This window comes from Ciconia boyciana, chromosome 9 (assembly GCF_034638445.1).
Source record: "Ciconia boyciana chromosome 9, ASM3463844v1, whole genome shotgun sequence".
Lineage (NCBI taxonomy): Eukaryota > Metazoa > Chordata > Aves > Ciconiiformes > Ciconiidae > Ciconia > Ciconia boyciana.
The window spans coordinates 25,029,452-25,054,465 of record NC_132942.1 but is presented as its reverse complement, the minus strand read 5'-3'; the positions used below and the strand labels follow the sequence as shown (position 1 = coordinate 25,054,465).

Below are 25,014 nucleotides of genomic sequence, written 5' to 3'. Positions count from 1 at the left end.
CAGTTGTACAGTGCTGCTTCTTGGTGATTTCTTGATGCTGCCTCTCGTTACTGAAATACTGTTTTTCTTTTTTTAATCTTAGCTCATCTGTGTGCTTGTTGAGTAGAGGAATGGCACCTATGTCCTAGACTGCTCACTGTTTCTAACCGTCCTCTTCCAGAGCTTCAGTCCCTTAATCCTGTCCCTTTTCAGCAGAGAGCAGGCGGAAATGGCTGCAGGAGAAGCAGATCAGACATCTGAGAACAGCCCAAGTTTTCCAAAATCCTTGTTCAGCCTCTGATTTCCATCTTGGTGGCTGTGATGTCCTCTCTGCTCCTTACATGACACAACCAAGTGTGACAAAGTTGGGAAACAAAGGGGACGTAAGCCAAGGAGTTTGGGAGACTACCACCTATTTTATTGCTTTGCTTTGAAGACAGTTAAGGTAGCTGTCTGAGCAATAGCTGCTGCTTCTGCTTCTTCCTGGCAGGCATTAAGCAGGAGCAGGGAGAATGCTGAGGCTGATAGAGTTAATGTATTTCAAGGGGAAGGGGAAAAAAGAGCAGGGAATTTACTCCCACAAGTCTCAAGATTTAGAGCTGGCACAGAGAGCAATTTTAAAAGCGTGTAATTGTCCATCTGTGTTCTTGCTCTGTGGTCTCAGCATGGCTCAGTCAGATGTGTTAGGCTAATTAGTGCTGAGAGATCATGTAATACCATTAACTCTCTCCTTACCTTGTGATGCTTTTCAGGAAACTCAGCAGATGAATAATAGGAAGGGGTTGGCAGCATGCTCGCAGTTCTTCCTGGGTGTGAATCTTGGTCATTTGTTTTGTGCAATGCTGAGTGAAGGACAGTTGCTTTTAAAATCAGGAGAAAGATCAGTAGTTTGGGTGTGCATCTCTTACTGATGGTGTAGGTAGTGTGGTGCATGTCAGATCACGGCTGATGTGTGCGACATGTTCCATGTGTGCTTTTTTTTGCAAAAGCCTTTGCTATATTGCTTATACATGTGAGTGAGAAAGCAGGTGAGCATTACCAGAATCTGTCCTGAAGCCTTATATTTGGAAAGCCCTGCCTTTTTTCCAGGTGGATAGCAAGTGATACACAGCTTCCACCAGATGAAGTAGACAGGTGTCAGACTAGGTGTAGAAGACAATGAACTGAACTAATAGGGCAGAGGAAGAAACTACTCTTATTTTGGTGTGCTTTTTGCAATGGCTTTGACTACAGTAGCAAGGAAGTGTTAGGAAAAGTAAGACAAATGAATTTCAGTAGCCCCTTGAAAAGCCGTTCCAAAGTCCGGCCTGTCTGAGGACTTTTGTTTCGTGTTGATGACCAGTGATGCTAGATGTTCATAGGGTTTTATCCTCAGTCCTCCTTGGCTAAGGGGTTCTAGAGAAAAGTATTCTAGTCACTTTCCAGTGACATACCTCTTCCTCAATGAGGCTTGCACAGTGCAAAAACCTTGGCTTTTAAGATATTTCCAGAAATTTAAGCTGAGCAGTAGGAGCCTGGGGATGATGCCTTGGGACCATAAGACAAATCAAACCACCCATAATTAGATGGAATATCAATTGACTGCTGTTTAGAGGTGGCAGTCTAAAAAGTGACTGATTGCTTTTCTACAGACAAGCACCAAAATGCTGATCTTGGCATAATGGACTGTAGGCAGCAGCCTGCTCCTGTCCTTATGCTGCTGTTATTCTTAGAGGTCAGAGCATGCTTTGGTTATCCACAGTTTATATTGGCTTTTTCCAATTTAAAAAACAGCTATTAATTTTATTTTTAAGTTCTTTTTTCAGAAGCCAGTAAGTGAAAATGTTACCTTGCAAAAGATGCTTAAGAATGAAAGGGTCTTGGGGGCACATTTTGATAACCTTTCCTCTGTGTTTCCTCTTCCTTTTCCCTGATGCTTCAGAATTTCCTTAGGGAATCCTAATGTTGTACAATGCTGATTGGCATGATGGTGGCCCAGAGATGAGGTCATTAAGTGTGAGCAGGAGCTATGTTGTGTGCTGGTTCACTCACCAGGCATTTGCCTTTCTCAAAGGCAGCTGCAGAAATTAAAACTTCATCTATGGTGTGACAAACCTAGCCAGAACTCTAAGCCAGAGCACTTGCTTCTAAAGTAAATCATGTTATGGTCTGCTTAATGTGCTTTGAGAAGGGGAATGGCCTAGCGAACAGCTCCTATTCAGGATTTTCATTAGAAGATGTGCAGACGGGGCTTCTGCTTAGATCAGGAAACTGAAGCACAGAGGGGCTGTGGCTTGCAAAGTGTTACACAGTAGTGCCAGCTTTTTCCAGTGTGTTATCTGGCATTCACCAACATGCTGACTCCTGTCGTCCTCCTTTATATTACCATGCTTTGGAAAATCCCAAAGTGACTGAGCAGATGTCCACCTGAAAGTCATCCTATGCTTCTAATATGGCTTGATGCTTTTAAGGAAATAATTGATAATTGGTTTCATTTGTGCATTTTTGCTGGTAATCAGTGTGATGAAAAAGAAGGCTCAGCTGGGATCTCCAAGGTGGGAGGAGTTTCAAAGTGTTTCTGAAATGATGGCTTGACCTCCAGATTAACTTGGGCATTTCTAGGGCTTTCAAACCTGTGGTATCTGCGTGCTGCATCAGCTTTGGGAACTGGATGACCAACTGCATTCTCCCGTTTTCAGGTTCTTCCAAGTGTTTTCTGCCTGTGTTGTGTGTAGTTAGTGTGGAAATACTTAAGTAAAACTCCCACCCTTCCCCAGCTGGTAAGGGAGGAGACATTGTTTCTGCACCTGGCTCTCAGACAATTCCCTGACTTTTCAAAATCTGGAAACAGAAGGTGCTTAGTGACCTATTCAGGTCTCGCAGGGGCTCTTTTGCTATTAGTAAGAGGATCTTTTGTCCCTCTGTTCATGCCTTCATCTCAGGGGCCTCAGATCCAGTCCCAGCATTTTGTTGCTTGCCCTGTTTCTGTTGCTTCCAAGCTGCTGCCTCATTCCTGACAGCTCCAGGCTCAGAAAGGGGCTTTTGATGTCTAGTGAGATGCTGGCAGAGCCTGCTTTACAGCCCTTGGGCCTGGGTTTCCCCTGCTGGAAAGTGCAGCTTGTGAGATGGATTTTTTTTTTTTTTGTAACTAAGATTCTGCAGCAGGAGGGTTTCTGTGTTAGCCTGAAGGGACAGCAAAGCTGTTCGCTGACTTACTATCTCATTAACACATTACAAACTGAGTCAAGCTTAGTCTGGCCTTTTCCCCATGGGGATGCTTCTGCTTTGTAGTGTGTGTTGGCTCCTGTTGTGATCTGTGTAACCTTTGTGTCCACAGCTGTAAGTGAATTTTGAACCCCTGGCTCCTGAGACCTATGATACTCCTTCCCTCAGCAAGAGAAGAGATCCGTAACTTGAATGTTGCACTGCTTTGCAGGAGTTGTGAGGTTGCAGGGATCTATCTTGCTTTTGGTGTACTTGCAAGTGGTGGTTAACAGGGTCAGAGGGCTGTCATGCTCAAATGTACAGCAGCTGCATCTGTTCACCTGGATTACTCAACTCAGAGGTGTGTTCCATAATTTGAAGTTAATCCTTTGGGGAGGTACAAATAAAAATGATGGGATGCCTCAAAGACTGAAATGCAAACTGCATGTTGGCATTTCGGGCTGGCCAAGGGAATAGTTATCCAAAGAAGCAAGCAGAGACCTGATGCTTGGAGATACTTAAAACTGGGGTGGATAAAGCTCTAGTCAACAGGGAGGTGAAGCCTTGTGCCCTGGCTGTGGGTCAGCTACTCCAGAGAGCAGTCTTTGATGTGCTCTACCTATTGCAAGCCCCAGTGGGAGCTCAGTAACTAGAGTGCTACTTCCCTTTGGATTTAGAGCCTCTTGCAGAAGTAGCATGCAGAAGCCCAAAAGGGGCCTGACAGTTTGGTCAGCATCTCAGATGGCAGCACTGTCCATACGTTGGTTTTTTTAACATCTGTCACAGTCTTTGTCATACAGGAGATGATGGAAAATCGGTCATTTCCTTCAAGGCTTACAAGGTTAGGACGTGGATGTCAAAAAGTACTTTTTATGCATTATTGATGTTAAAATACCATTCATCTCTGCATGTTTTCAGATGAATTGGTTTGAGATGCATCCTGGGCCGACTGCTTGGATAGCAGCACACACCTGCTGCAAGGAGCAGCACCAGGCAGACAGCTTGGACCTTGCCTGACTCCAGGGGAGCTCTGATCAGATTTGCTTCTTTTTAAAAACCAGTGAGCAGCTTCTGTGCAGATAGGCAGCCCACAAAATTATCAGTCACTCCAGCCTGGTCTTGTCTGTGTTGCTGCAGGGAATAGGCTCAGTTTCCCAGGGAACAGCTTCTCTCACCTGGTTTCAAGAGCAAGGTTTGGAGAAGGTTGGTTTTTTTCTGAAAGGGAGAAAACTAATGTTTACTTTGAAATCAGGAAGGTGATGGGGACCTATTAATTTTAGCTCTGTTTGCTTTACACCTGGTAATCCAGCATAAAATAAATACAGTGTGCAGGCAGATGTGGCCTGGAGGTTCAGTTGTGTGAGGACTTAATTCTCTCCTGGAAGGCGCTGAATGCATGCACTCTAGCAGCTTCAGGATCTTGAAGGCTGGAGCACCTGCCTCTTATACAGTGCATCTGTCTGTGGAAGGCACCCAGGACATGGCAGCTGAGTCCACAAGAGTCCACCAAAAAAATATTCAGACAAAATATTCCTCTTGGCTCAGAAGAGATTAGTGTTTTTACAAATGCCTGTAGATAAGTATTGCTTGCTTCTCCAGTGATCATTCGAGAAGGCTGGAGGACTGCTTAATGAGGCTAGACACAGATGGGGAATATTGAAAAAGGATAATTAGCCTCATTCCCCACCTCTGGTCTGTGATTCCCCAGAGCTAACAACATTAAGATCATGTGGAAAGTTTTATAATTGTGTCAGGTCTAAACTGGGGCAGGTTTCCCAAGTGAGGACTGAGTGTCCTGAGTATGAGTGATAAAGAGCTAGCATTTTCCAGAGCTTCCACTCTTGCTCTCCCTTTCTCACCATGAAGGTCAGGGGAGATAGTACCTTTATGCTGCTGTGATTAGGGATCTTAACTAACTTCTCAGCTCCAAGTCCCCTTATACCCAAATACCAACGTGTGCTTTCTCAGTGTGATGTGCACCAGGCATTTTGATTAGGAGAACGCAGTTCTGTTGAGCCACCTGGGGGTAAGTCAGAGGGATTTTGGCACTTGGGATGCATAAGGTTGCCTTTACACAGCAGACTATGGACAGAAGCCTGCAAGCCTTCTTGACGTGGCTGTTGTCTTTCTCTGCTTCCCCTGTCCTGCCTCTGAGACCCTGTCTCCTTTTCCCCTCCTTGCAAAGATGTGGCTCTGCTGATGTGCTTCTGTAAGGGCTTGCAGAGTACCTTGCTGCTTGCTGCTGAGCTGTGCACTTTCCTGACATACTGCACCCTTGGTGTCCCTTATGCTAGTTCTGTTTCTTGCAAACAGGACTGGATTCAGCTGTGCTAGAGTAGAGGCACCTGACCACTGCACTGGGGTGAGTCCTGGGGTGTGGGTGTTATGCTGTGCCATGGTAGCAGGAGTGGGATGATGTGATGGATTGGGACCCTCCTCTTCCCACCTAGTAACTCTGCACCTGGTGTAAAGACCAGAATGCAGGAGAAAAGCTGGTGTATTAGACTTACTCTCCCACTGAACCGAAGCGTGAAAATTTGGTTTTGAGCCCCTTTTGCAGCTTCGCTGGAGCTGTGTGAATACAGTGCTCACTTTAGCCTGTATTTCTCCTTCCTTTTAGCTGCTTATGTGGCAGAGAGCACTGCTGGGAGCAGATCAAACACTTGTTCTTAAATTAGGGTGCTACAGTTCAGTACTGTAAGTGCTCTGTGAAACAACTTCTGGGGCAGCCCATGACAGCATGTGGGTTGTCTTCATGTGGTTTGATGCCCAGCATACATAACTGGGGCCTCTTCCATGCACGTAGGTTGCAGCAGTTCAGTAGGTAAATGTAAAGGGAAGGGTGACAAGTTCTTCAGTGGAAGTTGGAAGTAAGGTACCCACAGCTGGGCATCAAAACAGCAGGCTGGGTGGGTATGGGTATGTGTAAATGCTCGGGTACCACTTTGAGCTTGGTTCAGAGATGAAGGGTCCTAAGGAGGACACCTGTAAGTGTTAGAGGCACTTAGTGATCTAGTTTCTAGCATGTTTTCTACTAATAACTTTGAAATATGGAAAACCTTTCTCTTTTACAGTTGCACAGCACCTTGTACAGTAGCATCATCTGTGCTACCAGACTCCAGCACGGTCCAAAAAATTAATAACTGTTCTGTGTTTTGGAAGTCTTATTAAGCATTTTAATAGCATAGCAGTATAATTAAATCTTTACGGGGAAGTGATGAGAGTGAGTGGTTTTGTATGTGAATTACAGGGTCTGTGAGTGGGCGAGACACTAGCTACTTGTTTTACTGCTGACAATATACTTATTTTCATGTTTATTCCTGGATTACAATGTGTGAATAGCATCCCAGTAAACAGTCAAGCAAATAGTTATTTATCAAGTATTTAAAAGTGAAAGGTCTTGTAATTTTCCTTAGTAATGACTGTGATTTCTTCCAGCTGGATTAATGGCTCCCATTTCTCCCCATGAAGAACAAGAAGTGTTTTGGTTTCTACATGGAGAGTTATTGTCTCCCATAATAATGCAGACTAGAGGATTTTTTTCCTTCCTGGCCTGGGATCTGGGAAAGATTGAAATGTACATAACCTGAATTAATACCTTGTAAAGCCCTTTAATATTCTTTCTTTTGTCATTCCTGTTGGAGTAGTGCAGGAGTCGCTGCTGGCATCAGCCCAGCAGCAGCCTGCCTCAGAGCTGCTTTTGTTTCAGTTTGAGGCAATCAGTGGGTCTTGTGATGGAATCGCCTTGAAAGGTCACTTATAATTATGTTTCTGATGCATTCCTCTGTTCCCAGCTGGGCAGCCCTGGTGGAACAGGTTGCCTGCAGCTTTGTGGCTCAGTTGTTCCAGCGGACAACTTCAGAAATATACTCTAGAGCAGCTACTGGCAGGCCAAAGGAGGCAAAAAAAATTGAACTAAGTGTTATATTCTGTGCCCAGCCACTGCTGCTGGTACCCTGAGGTGATGGACGAAGCAAGTGTCGAAGCCTAAGTAATCCCTTGGTAGCAACCTGTCTCATGCCCCTGATAGCAAAGTAATTTCTTTGCTGCTGAACTGACTGTCATTGAAGGGCTGTGCCAGACCTTCCCTGTGCATCATGTTGAGGGGCCTCAGCAGGTAGAGGTTTCTCCTTTCTCACCCTTTCTGGGATTGACCATCTTCCTGCTCTGAGAGCTGAGATTTGTAGTGCCAGTCCAACCAACAGCATGCTAATTTTGTCAGACAGTGGGTTGGCGAATCCCTGGAGCCATTTTTCATGTGCATCTTAGCTTCGTGCCTTCCTTTGCCTTGACTGGTGGGATGGTTATCTGTCAGTTTTGTCTCTGGGTTGGAGAAGGCTGAAGGTACTCATGAGGTTAGGACCAAGGGGCCCTATGTTGAGATCCTAGCTCTGCCACAGGCTTTGAAGACTTGCTCCCCATTGTGCGTGTCCAGATCCTGTAAGCTATATAATTTCCAAATTCCTATAGGTTTGTGGGAGCTGAGCTAGGCTGTCATGTCTTAGCAGAACAAGCAGAGTTAACAGCAAGGTGTGCATTCTGTGACCTCTGCTTCCTTTCCCAACCCCTGTTTCCTCTTGGTCCTACACTCAAGTCCCAGAAATGTGCAGGGTTTAATGGTTGGGATCTAACCCAGGAGCAGGCCCTGTGGCTGTCGAGGCCAGGGCAAAGGGTTTTTTTTTCCAGGGCACATGGTTACTATGCTACACCTGAAATTCCTGTGTGCTTGGGGTCTGCCTGATGTTTCTCACAGTGGCTCGCATGCTTCCTGCACACCAGGGTGGACCTTGATGGCACAAGAGTGCAGGGGGTGACAGCAGGAGAGGGACCGTGCTGGGACCCAGCGCTGTAGAGTGCATGAGAAATGGTGCTGCTGCCCAGCTGGGCAGGAGATGGAGCTGGTTCTTTGGATGCTGTGTTTAAATAGGTTGTGTGATTGCATTAATCTGAACCTGGTGCTCGTGGCTGGGGGGGGCTCTGTGGGGACTTCTGGCTAATTGCTGCACGAAGACACTGAGTTTATTCTGTCGAAGGAAATTCATGGACGTAGAGTAACCTTTGGCATATGACTGCTGCATGACATGACCACTGTTGCCAAGGTCTGTGACTGGATGGTGTGTTTGGGGTGTCCTATAATTGTGACAATGCTGTAGCAAGGCTTCTGTTCCTTCCTGAACTGCTTTTTCCCTTTTCTGAGCCCACCCCTTTCCAATCTCATCAGCAAACACTTCTAAATATTCATAGCATGGGATTTGTATCTATCTGCATGACTGTCACCAGTTTGAAAAGCATGTGACAATGCAGGGGGGGAAATGGGGTTAATCTCCTCCTGCACTGGCAGAACAAGGCTGAGCAGGAGGTGTTCAGCACAAGAATTTATTATTTCTGAACATGCCTTTTCCACTGTATTTGCTGTCTGGGGAAAAGGAGGAAGAACAGTTTCCCTTCCCTAACCTTTTCTTCAGACGCTGATTCACTGTCAGGACGGGGATGTGTGTGCACTGGTTGTGTGCAAGTGGGATTTCAGGGCATCGATGCTTCTGGGCTTGACAAATAACTCCGCAGTGCTTTCCTTGCCACCAACCCAGCAGTAACCCAGCTGGGTTTGCAGGTCCTCAGGTTTCTCCATGTCCATCAGCCAGTTTCTGCGTGGAAGTTGCAGGGTCAGGTTGGTGGGTAGGAGGCAAGCAGCCATTAGCCTGACTTGTAACCAGGGCAGATCCTCTAACTGAGGAGGCTTTCAGCCTCTCATCGGCATGTGGTCTAGACTGGGGACGAGCCTGCCCACCCTTGCTGGCAGCACATGCAGCCAGAGGCTCAGGCTGTGGGAGAGTGGGATGGAGGACTGTGCCTTCTGGGTTGGCCGAGCCATGGGCCAGGCTGCCTCTGTGCCCACAGAGCTGCAGGGCCCTGGAGAGGCTCACAGGCTTGTGCTCCAAGGGAGCAGAATTGTTAGCTTGGCAAATGGGCAACATCATTAAGAGCTACTGAGAGCATGAAAAGCGTGTTGCTGGAGGCAGGTCATTGTAAATGAGGGGGCTAAAGTAGCTGGGGTTTTCTAACAATTAATTATTGAGTGGTTTTCTAGAGATTATTTCTTGTGTTTGTAATTCATTCCCTGCTGTAGATGCTGTATTGATTTATAATTTTTTGAAGTTCAATATTTTGCACCCTCAGGGCCTCAAACAAAAATTAACTAGAAAATGAGAGCAGATTTCTGTGTTCTGCCTTGTCAGAGCTTTCTCTCCTGTTCCCCATCCCTGGAGCCAGTTTCCGTGCTCTGGTTTGGGTTGCAGATGTTGCCAAGCCCATGGGCTGTGAGATGTGGGTGGCGGAACAGCTGTGGCAGAAGAGCTGCCTCACTGACCAACAAATGAGGAAATCAAGAGCCCAATTAAGAGCCTGGAATTGCCCCCAGTGACCTGAGCAGAGTGTTCAGTAGCTGCTAGTGAGACAGGCCTGTTTGAATGAATAAGCATTCCTGTCCATTTGAAGAAAAAAATCCCCTCCTCCACCAGCTCTAATTAGCTACTCTTTTCCTTTTTTTCTGCTGTGAATGTAGAGGGTTTGTCACTGGAATGAAATCTTAACAAGATGCATGTTCTTCAGCTTGCAGCTGATGGAGGTGATCTCTATGCAGGTGGTGTGGGGACTCCTGTGCCTGTTTTCTGTGTTTCCTTGCCAGATCTTTGGTTTTGCTGTTGTGAGTATGGCTCTTCCTTACCTTCTGGTTAATCTTTTTTCCTCCAACAGAGTGACTAAAGAAGTGGACTCAACCTCAAAAGAAGCTAAATCTTTTCTGAAGCAGCAAGAGAAATGGCAGTCAGCTCCAGCTTCCCTCCCGACAGTCTCTGGGTGAGTACATGGTTTCTCTGCCCAGGTATGGACCCTTAGTGAGAAAGATGGCACTTAAGTCTATATAGGCTCTGTGGTATTTAAGCTAATGGGTATTTGTTTTCTGCAGGATTTCAGTGGGTGCAAGACTAGGCCTGGAAGGTGTGATGATTTGGGGGGGGAGGGAAGTGGGGGAAGCAACCCATGAGTCCCAGTGACTCACTTCATAGGTTCACGCTTGAATTTCTCAATCCTCATAAATAATTCATCCTAGTAAGGAAATATTGTTTTGAATGTCTTGAGCAGCCTGATGAAACTGCAGGTAGCCAAGGAACATGCCTGAGATTGCTTGCAGTTCCTTTGAAAGGTGCTTTTCTGGACCATTAGAAGCCACGACAGGCTGGGCTGTGGCTTATAAACTTTGGGGGAGCATTTGAATGAGAGATGCTTCTGCCTCTTTGATGTTCTCTAGTATCATTTTGATGTGGATTTGTCACTTTCTGTTCAAGCTCTAGCACCTAATTCTGAGATTATCATAATGCTCGTCAAAGACACAAAGAGGTCAGGTCCCCTGTGCATCTGACATGCCATTCTGTGTGGTTCTTGATGAGCTTGGGAGATCACCCGCTTCTCGGAAATAGACAAGATGCTTCTTTGTTCCAGCAATGATTTTTATTTAAGTCAGTCATTTGCATTTATATTTGAAAGATATAAGCTGCGTACAATTTGGTCACATAGAAACAAGCCCCATCAAATAAATACATTGTCCTTCCCATCTGCTGAAGAGCAATTCTCTAGTGTGAGTCAAGGCTGCCTTTCTCTGAGATAGGCTGTTATTCAGTTGCTGCAGCTGGATTGTCACTCGTTTTTCCAGCTAAGTGTCGCATAGCTTGTAGTTAGATCAGGGTAGTGAAAGCATAGTGTGTGTGTGTGACTCTTGACAGCTGCTGTTCCCTGAGATGAATGAATGCATAGATGAGCATAGTCTTGTTGCTGTTGTTCACGCTGCACAAGGGTTTGTCCCTGCAGAGCTCCTTAGTTGTAACCTAAGTGTTGTGTACAGGGTTTTGTGCTGAAAAAACTTGCCTTGAGTTGGACTGGCATTCTATCTTCAACTTTGCCAGCCACAGAGGTGGTTCAGGTGGCAGCTGAAGCTAGGGAAGCTCCTTGTCGTGCAGACTGCTGGTGGTCCCATGTCTTCAAACCTACCTTCCAATTCCCCCCGCAAATGCCTTGCTGCTCTGAGTGCAGGCAGGTTTGGTAGCTCACTGGGAAAGCCCTACGGGCCGCTCGCCTTCCTGCTCTGCCAGGATCTGTGTTTCCTCCTCTATTGTACTGGCCCAGGGGAGGAGGTGGATGGCCAGTGGGCCTGCACAGCCTAGTCATTACCAAGGTGCATGGCTGCTTGTGCTGGAGCTCTGATTGCTCAGGAGAAATAGCCAGAGCCTAGTTTGAACTAACGCTGCAGATACTTGAAGTGAAGAATCCACATCAAATTTGGAAAAAATGGAATAAAAATTAATATAAGAAATAATGAGTTCAAGGACTCCTTTAACTTTACATCAGTGTGATTATTTTGGAAGCAGCTTAATTAGGTTGTCGTTCAGCTTGCTGATGTGTGATGTCCTACTGACAGTTGCTTGCCCAGAATATGAGGTGGCCTGGCTGTGGGGAAGGGAGGGGAAAAATACCCTGGGCTTGTATGCCTTGCCTTCCTTCAGCGCAACAAGCCCTGATGCAGTGCAGCCCCATGTGCCTTACCTCTCACAACCTGCTGCAGAATATCCTGGTTTTGTGCAGTGATACTATGGCAGTGGTATTTTGCTCAACGTATGGAACAGGCCAGTGCTCTTTAGAGTTTAGCAGGAGACTGCCTGGGCAGCCTGGCCAGAATGTGCCCTCTGGTCTGTGAGTGCTCCAGGGAATTTTCTACCTTGGGATAGTGTCTGAGACTGATCCCTGAGACTGCCAGTGAATGCGCTTGCCTTTGGGCTTAGGAGATTGCTTCCAGCTGGGAAGTCAGCCAGGGTATTTTCAGGTGAGAAAATTACTAACAGGCTTGCAGTGTTCCTTAAAGCTAGAGGTGAGTCCATTATGTTAAGAAAATTACAAAGGTCAGGTTTTAGACCTGGAGCCAAGCTATTGTCCAAGCCCTGCTTCTCTGGAGCAAAGAGCCACAAGCCTCGGTGACGTGCCAGAGCAGCACCTGTGGACTGACGGAGCCTGGTGTAGCCTCATAGTTCTTTGCTGGTGCCCTTTGGCTACTTAAAATACAAGTTTTGGGGGAGAGGGTGCATTTCTTCCTTGTGCATTACTAGAGAGCCCCAGTCTGGGTCAGGATCACTAGAAGGCAGTGAAAAACATGTGATTCAGGATCCTAGACATGCCTGTGGACACCCACTGTGCAGTAAGTCATTGTCAGCCCTCAGTAGCTTTGTCAGCTATTTAAAAAAAAAAAAAGCCTTGCCCTGTGCGCAGGGGATTCGAGCAGCTAAGAATGGCCTCTCCATCTGGCTTTTCTTTCTTCACCTTACAAGCAACTTGCATTATTTCTGGATGCAGCCAGCCTACCCTGCATTTATTTAATTTCCCTTTTCTAAACAGACAGAAGTAATCCAGGAAAGCAGTGGTCACAAAACCAAACATCCGGTTCCACATCTCCACGTTACAAACCCTTGCAGCCTAAGTGGTCCAGGGGAAGGGATGTTTGGGGCTGAAAGTGCATTTCCTGAATGTGTTTAACATCCATACCGGATGTGCTATAAAAAGCTAGATTTGTGCTTGTGAGGGACGTGGGGGTGGTTGGAGGAGAATAACTTAAACACTTGGCTGTAATTAAAGCCAGGAGTACAAAACAACCCACCCAGTTCTCTCAGCAGGCTTTGCTAGAAAGGTCAGAAGCCCTTGGTTCCCAGGGATGTGATGGTTTCCCAGCCTTCCCACTATTCCCATTGTGTCCCCCCATGACACCCAGCTAGGCAGCGGTCTGTCAGCAGTGGGTATCGGTTTGCTGGAGGGGTTTGGGGTTGGTACTCTGTTCCAGCAATGTTTCTGTAGTGCTCTTAGGCTGTGTTAGGCTCTCACTGATGCTGTCAGAGGTATCAGGTGTGATGAGGGGATCCACTGATCCCTTCTAATTTGCTGTCACAAAAAGCAGGTGGAATGCTCCCAGTATTCAAAAAAAGCCCTTCACCCACCCTGCTAAGCCTTCTTGTCTGTCTTTGTGTTTTAGGGCCTGTTTCCTATCTTTACCACTGCTCCAGGGCCTTTTGGGGGCAGCAAGAGTAGCTCCTGGCTGTAAGTGCATGACCTGACGGAGGGGTCAGTCAGCTCTGTGGGCATCCCTGGTGCTCTGAGACCTGCTTTCTGCCCCATCCCCAGGCCAGGCAGGACCCCTGAGCTGTGTCCATCGTCCTCTGCCCTAGTAATCCTGTTTTGCAACCACCATTTCATATTTAGAGGATGTTAAAGCAAATGAAATCCTCCACGCAGCTTACTGCAGAATGACTGTGTGCATGTACTTGTGCATGTGTGACTTGAGACACACCGGGTGGGGTTGAGCTACAGGCTGGGAAATACCTGCACAGACCTGAGCCCTTCGGCGGGAGCAGCTGCGATCTGCCCATCAGTCCTTGACGCTTGTCAAAGCACAGCAGCGTTGCATAGGGAACAGTGCTACTGTAGCAGTCCTGGAAATGAAAAAAAATGTATTTGGTGGATCTTATTTGAGATTCTCCTCTAGGCAGCTGTTTCTACATGGCCTGAACAGGAGCCAGGAATAAAAAGGGAGGTTTTTCACTGACTTTGTTCTTGCCTTTGCTTATTACCAAAACCATTTGTAATTAAATGTGGACTTGCACACTCAGCCCAGCTGTTGCTTTTCTGTTTGATCCTGCCTGAAATTACAGTGGTTGATGTGTGACGTCCTAGGCCTTTTCATGCCTTGTAGGCTGGTATAAACACAGGGTAAAATTTGCCTTTGAAGAAAGCAGGCACCACTCCCATGGAGTTCAGGAGGTGTGGTGGCTTGTCAACCCCCAGGCTGAGTTAGGTCTGCGAGGGTTTGGACCTCGGTGCAAGACCCAGCAGGAAGAGGCACTGCAAGAAAGCTCTGACCCAGAGACACATACTTGCCCTAAACAAAGCAAGCAAGATAAACTCTAGCATGTTCATCGTAGATGCTTTTCTCCCCTAGTCTACAGTAGAGCAGTTCACATGGACTGACCATTAAATGGTGTGAAAAGCTTCAGGCCTTTTCTTTTAGAAGTCATTTACTCTGCTGCATGCTAATGTTGGAGTAGAGGGACTCCAGCAGGAAGATATCTGTCCATGACTTCTCTCCCATCTTCAATGTGCAGGAGGAGGAATGGTGGCAGTCTTTGTGGGAGGATATGGATGGTGGGAGAACCTGGAGCCTGTTTGCAGCATCCTCACCTGTTACTGTAATTTCTAAGCTAACTTTCCCTCCAGCCCGGCTACTCCTAGGAGCTGCTTTGCATCCAAAGATTTTTCTTGCAAAAGATGCTCTTTCTGCATGAGTTGGCTGGAGCTAACTGGATCCCTTTGCTGTCATGACCAAAACTGGTTACTTCAGATCTTAAGTGGACACTGGTGAGATGGGCACAGGCCCTCAGCTTCTGTAAACCTTAAATGATCTAGAGCAAGTGCTGCAGCACTTGCATGCCTCCATGGAGCAATTTCATTTCACAGCAATCCCACAGGCTTTTTTTCTTCAGAAAGCAGTTATTTACAGTCCAATTTCAGCTCAGCATCAACTGCAAGCAGTTATTTAGCTAAAACTCTTGCACATTTTGCTTGTATGGGCTGAACAAGGATGCAAATAAAGCAAGTAATCAAGACCTTTGGGGGAGGTGGAGGCTTTTTCAGTAGTCACTTAAGCAATTGAATAGCTCTGTTCTTGCTAGTGATTTCAGAGCTTCTCAGCTTTCTCCTGCGCTTCCCTTACTGTGCTCCAGAGAGTGCTGTTCTCCCAGATGGAGAGATCCAGCCCCTTGCACCATAGCCAAATGTCTGGGTGTGAGTAGTACACGACATATTTTTCTGTGCACAGCAAGATGAACCAGCCAGGGGCAATATTCATGTGCCCTAGAGCTAGTTTTACTTATTTCCTATTCGTATACTTTGGTTGTGAAAGATTAAATGTGGTGGTAGCTGTTCCAAGTGAGTAATTTCTCTTCAGGTCTTAGATCCTTTGTTGTTTTTATTTTTGTTTTAATTATTCATTGTTAGTGTCTGTCTACTGGTTTATGCATATCCACTCCTTGAATTAATGTGGTAATGAGGCTGGGTGATTTTTTGGAGTATCTTGGTTTTATTGCTAGGTGGACTGAAATTAATTACCCCATGGGGATCGGTGTGGAAAGGTGTTTGTATGTGCGGGGAAGGGGAGCTTTGTCATTAGGAAGAATGATGGCTGGTTCAGTATTGAAGAGAAGGGTTTCCATCAGCCGTGGTAAATAAGATGCTGATTGCTGCACACTTCTAAAGCATGCCAGACAACCTAATCCTCTGAATATCTGCCTCCCCTCTTGAAGTCAGCATGGACTGAGGCTTCCAGTGTCACACGAAATCAGACCCCTTACAGAGCCCACAGCAGTGAGGATGCCAATCTCTGGCTGGCGCAGGTTTGGCAGCAGCAAGGGGACTGGCTTGGGCTTCGCAGCCCAGCTGAGAAGCAAAGTAAGTCGGGCTGTCCAAGCTGTGAGCTGTGGCCGTACCGCCATTGGATCCTGTGCTAGGGAGCTGACCAGTACCTGCAGACAGGCTTATCCAGGGCTGCAGTCACCTCTGAGGCTTAACTGGGGTGGGACAGCTCTGCTACTTTGGGTCTTTGCCCCTTCTCCAAACAGTTTTTGCTCTTGAGCTTATGTTAAGTCTTTTCTGATAAGAAACAGAGCTCTGAGTGTGGGAAGTTTCGTACCCACTCTCCCAGACTCAAAGCAAAACATGCACTAAACATCCTTCTTTTAAACTAGTCTCTCAGGAGCAATCCTTTCTTGTTCTCAGGCTAAATGAGTCAATGCCTTCTACCCCCAGTCTCTATTTTGCAATAGGAATGAATGAGATTTTTTAGCTTCATTCTGTCCTTTCCTGTGGCCATGCTAGTGAGTGTGTGGTTGTTTTTGCTTGGGGCAGTGGCATCTTATTGGAAAGAAGTTTAGCAGTGCTTGTATGGCTCTGTACCTTGCTTCAGTCCTCTGTCGTGATGTGGCTAAGCTGGATCCCCAGGCCGGACTAACTGGGATCAGCTGTTTCTTTTTCTAGTCTCATGGGAGGGTCAGCAGAATGGAATCTCAGCTATTTGAGGACTTATATTCTCTAAAGCATCTGTCTTAAAATACAAACAACCCCCCACCAGTCTGGGGCCTTTGATAATTCCTCAATGAAAGTTGTGGGGCAGTTTTCCCTTAGGGCAGTACAGGTTTTATGAGGCTTATTTTCATTTGCTTTCATCTCTTAGATCATGAGCATTTCTCTTTCTCCCTCTGTGAAAATGATTGAGGAAATTAACCGCTAATGGGGAACAAAGCCAGATGTATTTTTATTCCAGACCCCTTGCAAGGCTGCAGAGGGAAGCCCCTGTATCTTCCCATGTTAGACTCAGTCTGGCTGGAGTGAGAGGTGAGAGGGGCAGCCTTGCTTTATGGTTAAAGCCTGAGATTGGAGGTGGATGCTAAGAGCTCCTGTTCCCAACTGTGCCATGGCTTGGGGGTGTGTCTACCAAGAAGATTGTTTCCACTCCTGTCTTATTTTGGTTTTATAGTGCCTCCTTGCATATTAACTGAGCTGCACCATGTCCCTTGAGTGTCTCCCCCATACCAGATGCTTGTTACATCTTCTTGCTTTCCCACACTCGTGTTCCTCCCTTTTTCTCACGTCAAGGAACAAGTTCAGCTGAATCATTCTTCATAAAATATGAACCAGCTAAGTAAGGCTGGAGTGGCAGTCAGAGCAGAGCAATGCTCCCTGCTTTCAGGCAGTCTTGTTGCCTCAGGCTTTTCGCATACTAGTGGCTTCATTCATGGAAAATCACATACTAGTGGCCTCATTCATGGAAAATCAGCACACCAATATTTTCCAGCACATTTGTTAGCCAAAACTTTGATCTGCATGCTAGGTTGTCAGCCTCATGCAGGACTAGGCTTAGAAAACAGGCATGCCCAGTCTGGCTGGCTTGATATCAAGATGTGAAGTCAAGCGATTAGGGTTAAAGTTGCCAACTAAAATGCTGGCTTTCTCCCTTCCTGTCTTAAAGGAGATGTTGGTGTGACGCTGAGCTCTTGAAGGGTGCGTGGTCTCTCTTCAGAGCTCTGACCTCTTTGGATGGCAGCAATCTCCGCAACTGTTCTTTTGTTCATTTCCAGAAAAAGCCTGAGAGAGGCTGAGCAAGTGTCTGCCCCGGCCATGGGGATTTCCTCTGCCAGTTTCTGGCTATGAGGATGGTTAGCATGGCTGGGTTCACTTTGGCTATTGCTGTCCTGGCGTGGAGGTGGCAGACTGCCCCAGTTTTTGCACTCCCCTTACTTATTCCTGCCTGAAACCCTGAGCCTCAAGTGAACTGGTGCACAGGCTGAGCTGAAAGGGCACCTTAAACAAGCTCCAGACTGTCTCAAGCCCTCCAGGGTGCTCTAATCCAGTCTGCCAAGCCATGGAGTACTTTATTTCCCTATCCAAGGAGGTTCAAAGCCTTCCTGATGTGTTGGGTTACAGCCCAGTCGGCTTTGCCCCAGAGCCCTTGCTGTTGCAATCTTCAGAGCAAGTGTGGTCCTTGGGGCTGTTGCTGTACTGAGGGACCCTCTGCAGAGGCAGATAACTGGTGTTGCGTCGGCAGCAGCCGCGCAGATGTCCCTCTGGGTGCGCGAGGACGGTGTGAGATGCTCTTGTACCCGCTGAGGCATGGAGCAAAGTGATTTATTTGAAGTTTCTGTTGGAGACTGCTTGTTTTTCTGGAATCCCAGGGGAAGATGTATTTTGTGCCCTCTCTTCTCTGTTCTCATAGCATCTACTATCGATTATTAGCAAATAATCATGGATATATGAGTTTGATCTGACCTTGTGCAGTAGCTTTTCATACTCTTTCAGGAACTCTTTCAGCGCTGTTGCTATAAGCCTCCAGGCAGCCAGAGGACAATACAGATGCCTGTTCATCACCCGACTGCCTGGGTTTGAGAACAATGATGGCATTTCTTGAAGTAACAAGTCCTGGGCATGTGCGGGGTTGGATTGTAGCACTATTTTTTTTTCCCTTAAGCTGCAGGCTTGAGAGCAGCAGGCTGGGTTGCAGCACCCATGAGTGCAAGCGCAGGGACAACCTGCACCTTTTGGAAAAAACTCACCAAAAGAAAGCAAATGGTTGTTCTTTAGGTGCTTGCCTGTTTTGCTTGAGTATGTGCTTGAGTGTGGTTGAGTGTATGTATGCTATGTGTCACCGGTATATGTATGCTGTTAGGAGGTTGGTTGAGATGCTTGTTTGGCAGCAAGGAGGGGGTTAAAGCAAACTCGTAAAGGCTGGCTGATTGCAGCTCATGGCTTTCATAATGCAAAGCCGGTGGGAATTCAGCCGAAGGCTTCATCTCCCCCCCCTTCCCTGCTGCTAGAGGCAGGCTAACCTTACTGACGCGTCAGGAGCTGCATCCCTGCCAGTATGCTCACACAGGGAAGCTCTGCAAAAAAACCAGCAGAGGCATAAGCATGTGAAAGATGAGATTATTAAACTTTCTTGGGAGAGCGCTGAAAGAGTAATTTTCCAGTGTGGTCATGCTGTTTCCTTACACGATGGCTGGTATGCAGCATGCCTGCCTCTTCATCTGTGACCTGCAGATTTCTCATTGCAGGATGGTTGAGGAAGCAGCTGGTATATACGATATCTCTAACTCTCTGGAGAGTGGTATGCGGGGACGTCCTTGGCTTTGCTGTAGGCTTTGGATGATGCACAGCAAAGGCCAGAAAAATGTGAAGGTGGTTCAGCAGTGGTTTGTACAGCACCCGGCACGCTGATCTGTGCTGCAGCCAGGAATAGTTCCTGTGATATACACCCTGCTACCCAGGGTCTCCCTCTTGCCATATAACGCACGTTTTGCATTAGAGAAGTGCTAAACAGACAATGCAGCCCAGGGCCTTTTGTTGTGCAGCATTCACTTTAAGGACAAGCACCATCACGGTATTTTTCCTAATGTGTAAAATCCCTTCTCCCTCCCTGCTGTTTGCAATAACCCTTTGGAAAGCTGGAAGGGCTCTGTTTCCTTTCCTGCTCACACGCTTGCACTTGCGAGCCTTGCCAGCACTGTTTGGCTGTTTGTGTCGGGGGGGGATTTTTTTTCTACTTTCCCAAGTCAAAGAAGAGTGTGTAGCATTTGTTTTGGAAACAAAACCACTTCTAGAGAATTACATGGCCTCTGCAAACAGATCAGTACAAAACAGGTCATGTGCTTTGGGCTGACTCTGAAGACTGTACAAGATAGCGGTCTCCTTCCTCGCTTTATGGTTTCATGGCCACTGCATTTAACAAGGGCTCTTAAGAAACCTTTGAAGGAGTAGTATATCATCAGCTTTACTAGTCCTACAGGACAGTCAAGATGCTTAGCGGCTTTCCCCTGGTCAGTGCTGTGATTGCAGGGCAGGGTTTGAATCTTTTATGGGAGTAGAATATCTGCACTCAGAAAAACGGGTAGGGTTTTTTCATACTAACTTTTCTTCAAAGCCTTTGGGAGTAAAAGTGTTGGTGAATATTAGTAAGAGGCTGTTGGTCATAGCTGTTGAGGGACATTACAGAGCTGACTGTCCTCAACTTCCTTCATTACAAACAAATGTCTCCTGGAAAAAAAATTGCCTTCTGCCTCCTTCCTTTAGCAGTAGGCGAGCTGGATGGGAAGTAGGTAGCACTGCTGTTATAAGGAGTGCTTTCCTGTCTCTTGCGTGGCACGGGGATCCTTTGGTCAGCTTTGATACCTTCCTGCTCCACGACCTGCCATGCTCATGTTGTGCTGGGTCAGTAGGTATTCATGCTGCATTATCCTTACCTGCTGAAGTCATCTTTAACAAGTATGGGACTCAGTGTCAGGTCTGGGGTAGCTTGGGAGGGACAGCATTGGCACCACAGACAACTGTAAACAAATAAATGAGTGTCATCTTTGGCCACGGGATTTCTGGCCACGCTCTTCCTTTCGGAGGCAATGAGATTATATGGACAGGACTGAGAATATAAATCCATGCGGGCTCTGCCACAGGTTGTGGAAAACCTTGAGTTCGGTGTCCTGGGGCTTAAAACCCAGGCAGAAATTGGCACATTTCCTACATGTGCTCGTCTTTGTGCCAGAGCTTCTGCTTTGCTTGATGTATGACAGGCTGGCAAGGGGAGTGGCTGGATATCAGCCATTGGAGTCATGAAGTCTTCATTTTCTGTATCAAAATTACAAACTGAGGGAGCCTGGGATGGTCCTGGAAACTCCCAAGTTGTTCTCAGTCTAAGATTCTCAAAGCAAACCCTGCAGTTGTCTCCTGTTTGCTGTGCTTTTCCTCCCCCTTCCACACCTCCTGTGTTGCATTGTAGCGTTGATCATATCTCCATATCGACCAGTTAGCGTATCTCACTCTGTGCTGGGTGTAACTTTACTACAGGGCATAACCCTGAACCAGAAGCCTGGCAAGGCAAGCTGGATTGGCTTTCCAGCAATCCCATTCTCAGGGTGACAGGGAAGGCTTTGAGGGTGCCTCTGCATTTGTTGGTGGTGGATTGGCTTCATGGCTTACAGCTAGGTATAGTACACAGGAGGGAAAAAAACCTTCACAAGATGCAGATTTATTGCCACTACTTGCTCCGTAGGACAGATGGCTCATGGAAGAAGGTCTGAGCCCCTAGTGCTGTTGGAAGCCCCAAGAGCTCAGTAGCTGGGATTCAGTGGGGTGAATACTAAACCCTGTTTATGCTGGGATGGGGACTTCAGTCAGCTCATATACTTCTTAGCCAGTAAAAGTGCAGGGTCTGAAGTCACTCTAAAAGATTGTTTGGAGTCAGATCCATGCCTGAAATGAAAGGAGGGCTTTGAGTGCAGTCTAGTTTTGTCCACGCTGGCAGACTAAACCATCACAAACTTCTCAGCCTGAAGCAACTTTGGGCAGTATGTACAGCTGCATTGGGAACACAGTGCCTTTACAAGCCCACCCTGTCCTCTTGCTGATACTGGGTTTCTTTGGGGAGCAATGAAAAAATGCAAACCCTCAGTGCCCTTCCTTTGCCAGGAGCTGTGCTTTGCAGGAGAGACTCTAGGCTCTAGCATCATTCTTTAGAGAATTTGAGCACTAATAGTGGGTTTGTGATGTATGCTGAAGGTACTGATACTGTTATTGGAATAGGTGGAAGAAGTTTGGGACCAACTGTCCTGTTTGTGTACGCCCCTAGAGATGCCTTTTGCCTGATCCTCATCACTGCGGTGTGGTTAACATCTTCATTCTGACTGTTAAACGGAGAAGTGAAGGCACCAGCAGCTGGCTTGCCTGAGGTTACCCGGGAAGTCTGGCAGATGAGGTTTCCCAGATCTGAGGCTGATTCCAAGCTTCTGGATTGCCTTTCTTGTAGTACTCGCTTTCCATGTAGCCTTCGTGTCTGTTGGGTTAAATGCTGCTGCTTTTAAGTGAAAAGTCTGGTTGTATGGGGAAAGAGGTTTTTAATAAAACAAAACCCCAAAAAAAACCTGTCTGAATTGGACATGCCTGATGTGGCAGGCCTGCAAAATAGCTCCTTGGTCAGCTACTTTCAGCTACAACCTCTGCCTGACTGCTAAAGCTGAGGGCCAGAAACACTCATGAGTTCATCTGGCCTAAACTCCTGCATGGCACGCTTCTCCCCAGGCACCCCTGTGCCAAACCAGTGGCCTTTGTTTGGCCTTTCTGGTAAAGGATTTTAGCTAATCTGAGTTGAAGACCTCAATAAATGAAGACTCCTCTCCTTTCTCTGAGGTTAATTAACTGCGGTAGCTAATTGTCAAACAAATTGTTTGAAACAGTTACAAATACGCCAGAACTTCCCAGAATACAGCAAATTGCCTGAGCTCTGCTTTTGTGGGTTTTTAGATGTCACTAGGACATGGTTGTGTTTATGCCTGTTTAATTCAGAGGAGTTCGCTGCTGCCCCTCTTGCTCTCCAGCTCTCTTTAGGTGCCTGTCTCTGTATTTGAGGATTCACAGTGGCTGATTTATGACGTTTACCAACTTGACCAAGGGCAAACTCCAGAGCTGTATAGCTGTGATTCATCTTTCCTCCTCATACATGGAGATAAATGTCAGGACAGGTGTCAGCTGTCTGGCCGATGCATGAGTGAATCTGGTTTTGTATGTGCACCTTGAGCTGAGAGTACGTGCATGCATTTTTTTACTGTTTGTGATAAACCTGGAAACGCAGATTGTGTTGGAGGAAGAGGGCCTTTTGGTTTTAAATATTGATACCAATATAACAGGGCTGTGGCTGTGACAGTCTGGGAGCCTTGAAGCATTAGCTCAGAGATTGTGCTGAATGCCATGGGGAATTCAGTGTTGTGCAAAATAAAAGAAAGAGCTTTGCAAAGTGATAACATGCTTCAGATGCAGAAATAATGGATTAGGTCCTCTTGCGTCTACAGGCTGTGAACTTGTGGGGCTGAAAATGGGAAAGGAAAGATTCAGACTGAGTCTTAAGAAGAGGCCTCTGACAGGGTTTTTTTTATTTACTTTGATTTGTGATGTAACTGAAAAGAAAGCAGCTGCCCAGAAACCTAGGCGCCTGTGGATTGATTGCTGTGGAGGAAGAGGTGAAGACCCTGTTCCTTGGAAATGCTCGAGGCATGGTGAGTTGGATGTGGTAGGTCGTCATCATCTCTAGAGTCTCAGTTCAGAGAGTACAGAATAGTTCTGCTGTGTGGTTCTTCATCAGCTAATTAGCTGAACAGTCATTCAGAAGACACGGTAAGGGCTGAGAAACTTTAAAAAGTAACTCTCGTTCTCATCTCTCTGATCCTTTTAGGACTTCAAGCCACACATGTAGAGTAAATAAGCAGTCAGAACATGCTGGGTTTCTTGCATGTGCAGTTGCCCCTTCCCCAGCAAAGGACACATCACATGGCTTGTGAATAAACTGTAACAGGGGCCTGCGGACCCCTGAGCTGGCTCCACACATGGCATACCTGCCAGTTCTTGGAGGGCTTACTAGCAAAGGCATAGCTTTGTGCAGGCTGAGCTGTGCTGCTTCCAAGTCTGAGCTGGCTTTGTGCCTTGCTGCGCCTGGTCTAATAAGCTCTCTCCGAACAGGATTTGCTGGGTAGTGCCTGTCGAGGCACGCAGACTGGCTGTGTAGCAGTGAGCAGAGGTCTGGTGCTTTGTCTGGGCGTTGCAGCCCCCTTCCTCCCCAGTTGCTGTGAAGATGAGGAGCTCACTGTAGGATATTTTCTGCATCTCAGCACCAGCTTTTATGTTAACTGGTTGTAGTAAGTGTTGTCTATAACATAACAAGTAGTCAATGGTTATTTAATTTTTGCAGGCTGTTCCATTGTAGGGTGTAGCTCTTGTGGGGAGAAATTTTCAGAATACAGGGGTAGTTGTTGATGAGGGTAGCAGAGAACAGCACAGCTCAGACTCATCTGGGCAAGGTAAAGCTGTGCAGGAGAGGACTCACCTTTTGTCCTGTGCCAGAGAGGTCTCAGCATCTGATGCATCAGGTAGTAGCGTGGGAGCACATTGTCATGAGTTAGTGTGCGTGCCAGTTGCATACACTGCCCTGTAGAGTTTAAGCACCTTAGTATGTTTAGTTGGTAAAGGAAAGGCAAGCTTCTGAAACTTTAGGATAATTGTCTTCATGTAAAAAAAGCAAACCACACTGAGAGGCTGTGGGGACAGGGAGGGGAATGGCAACCCAGTCTCTTAATTCAACTGAAGTTTCACTCAATGTGGAGAGAGTAAATGAGAGGAAGTTATTTTTCTCTGCCAAGTCCTTTATATAAACATAAAAGCTTTTCCTGGCTACTTGGAAAATATACTGTTAGCAGAGTGGTCCTGGGCATGACACTTCTTTCAGGCTGAGGCTCCACTGCAGCATCAGCCAGAAGATCTGGCCAGTGGCCGTTGTGTTCCTGCTATTCCTCTCACATCCATGCTTGCTGGATCTTTTTGCTGAGCTATTTTGGTGCACTAGCTGAAACTAGCCTGACTGCCAGCGTCGCATGCTAAAACAGCTCTGCAACAGCTGAGTGCTGGAGCCAATGTCAGGGAAGAGGTGGATGGGATTTAAATTGTGAAGGAACTTCAGTCTTAGTTAAAGATCTTAATCTTTCCCAAATGAGCTTGTTTTCCTGAGGCAGGAAAGGTACAGCGAGGAAGGATCATTTTACACTTGAACTTTCATCTTTCCTTATGTGCGTGCTCTGGGGCAGTGCTAGAGACAAAGTCCTGGGTTAGACACAACCTTTGGACAACGGATGACTTGCAGTATCTCCTGTTCTGAAAGCTGCTCTACGTGCATGTATGTTAAGATATTAGGATAACATCATCATGTGTTGCATAGAGTTGCAAGAAAAAATATTTCATGTCCCAGCAGAGCATTGCTGTGGTCACATACATGCAACTGCTAGTGCCTGTGGTCTTTGCAGTTCATAGCTCACTCAGACCTATGACACTGATTATCATTTTCTTCAGCTTTTTAATTAAACAGAGGCTTGAATTTAATATATTTCTTTCCACATTTATTCAGAGCTCTTATGTTCACCCCCTCCCCCCACTTCAGCTTCCCTGGTAGATTATAGCCTGCTGGAAAACATAGAGCGCATTGTGAAGCCCAAAGCAAAAGCTGACTCAGTGATCCTTCCCATTTATGCTGCCACTGTTCATGGAACAGGAGGTTAGCCTTAAAATACTTCTGCCAAAAAATACTGCTGCTGTAACGGAACTGGTGCCCATTTTATTAGCTGTTGCTGTGTCCTTTAACTTGGTTTTTTAAACAATGTAGTCTACTAGTGCCTTAACACTCTGGGAAGG

The 25,014-nt window shown here is 46.6% G+C and overlaps 1 protein-coding gene across 1 annotated transcript in view; it reads left to right on the top strand.

Moving 5' to 3' along the window:
• Positions 1-25,014, top strand: part of CFDP1 (craniofacial development protein 1) — a 68,659-nt gene that overhangs the window by 10,716 nt on the left and 32,929 nt on the right. Inside the window, exon 5 of the mRNA XM_072872829.1 lies at positions 9,916-10,017. Coding sequence (XP_072728930.1) covers positions 9,916-10,017 — 102 coding nt within the window. The remainder of the gene's footprint in view (positions 1-9,915; positions 10,018-25,014) is intronic.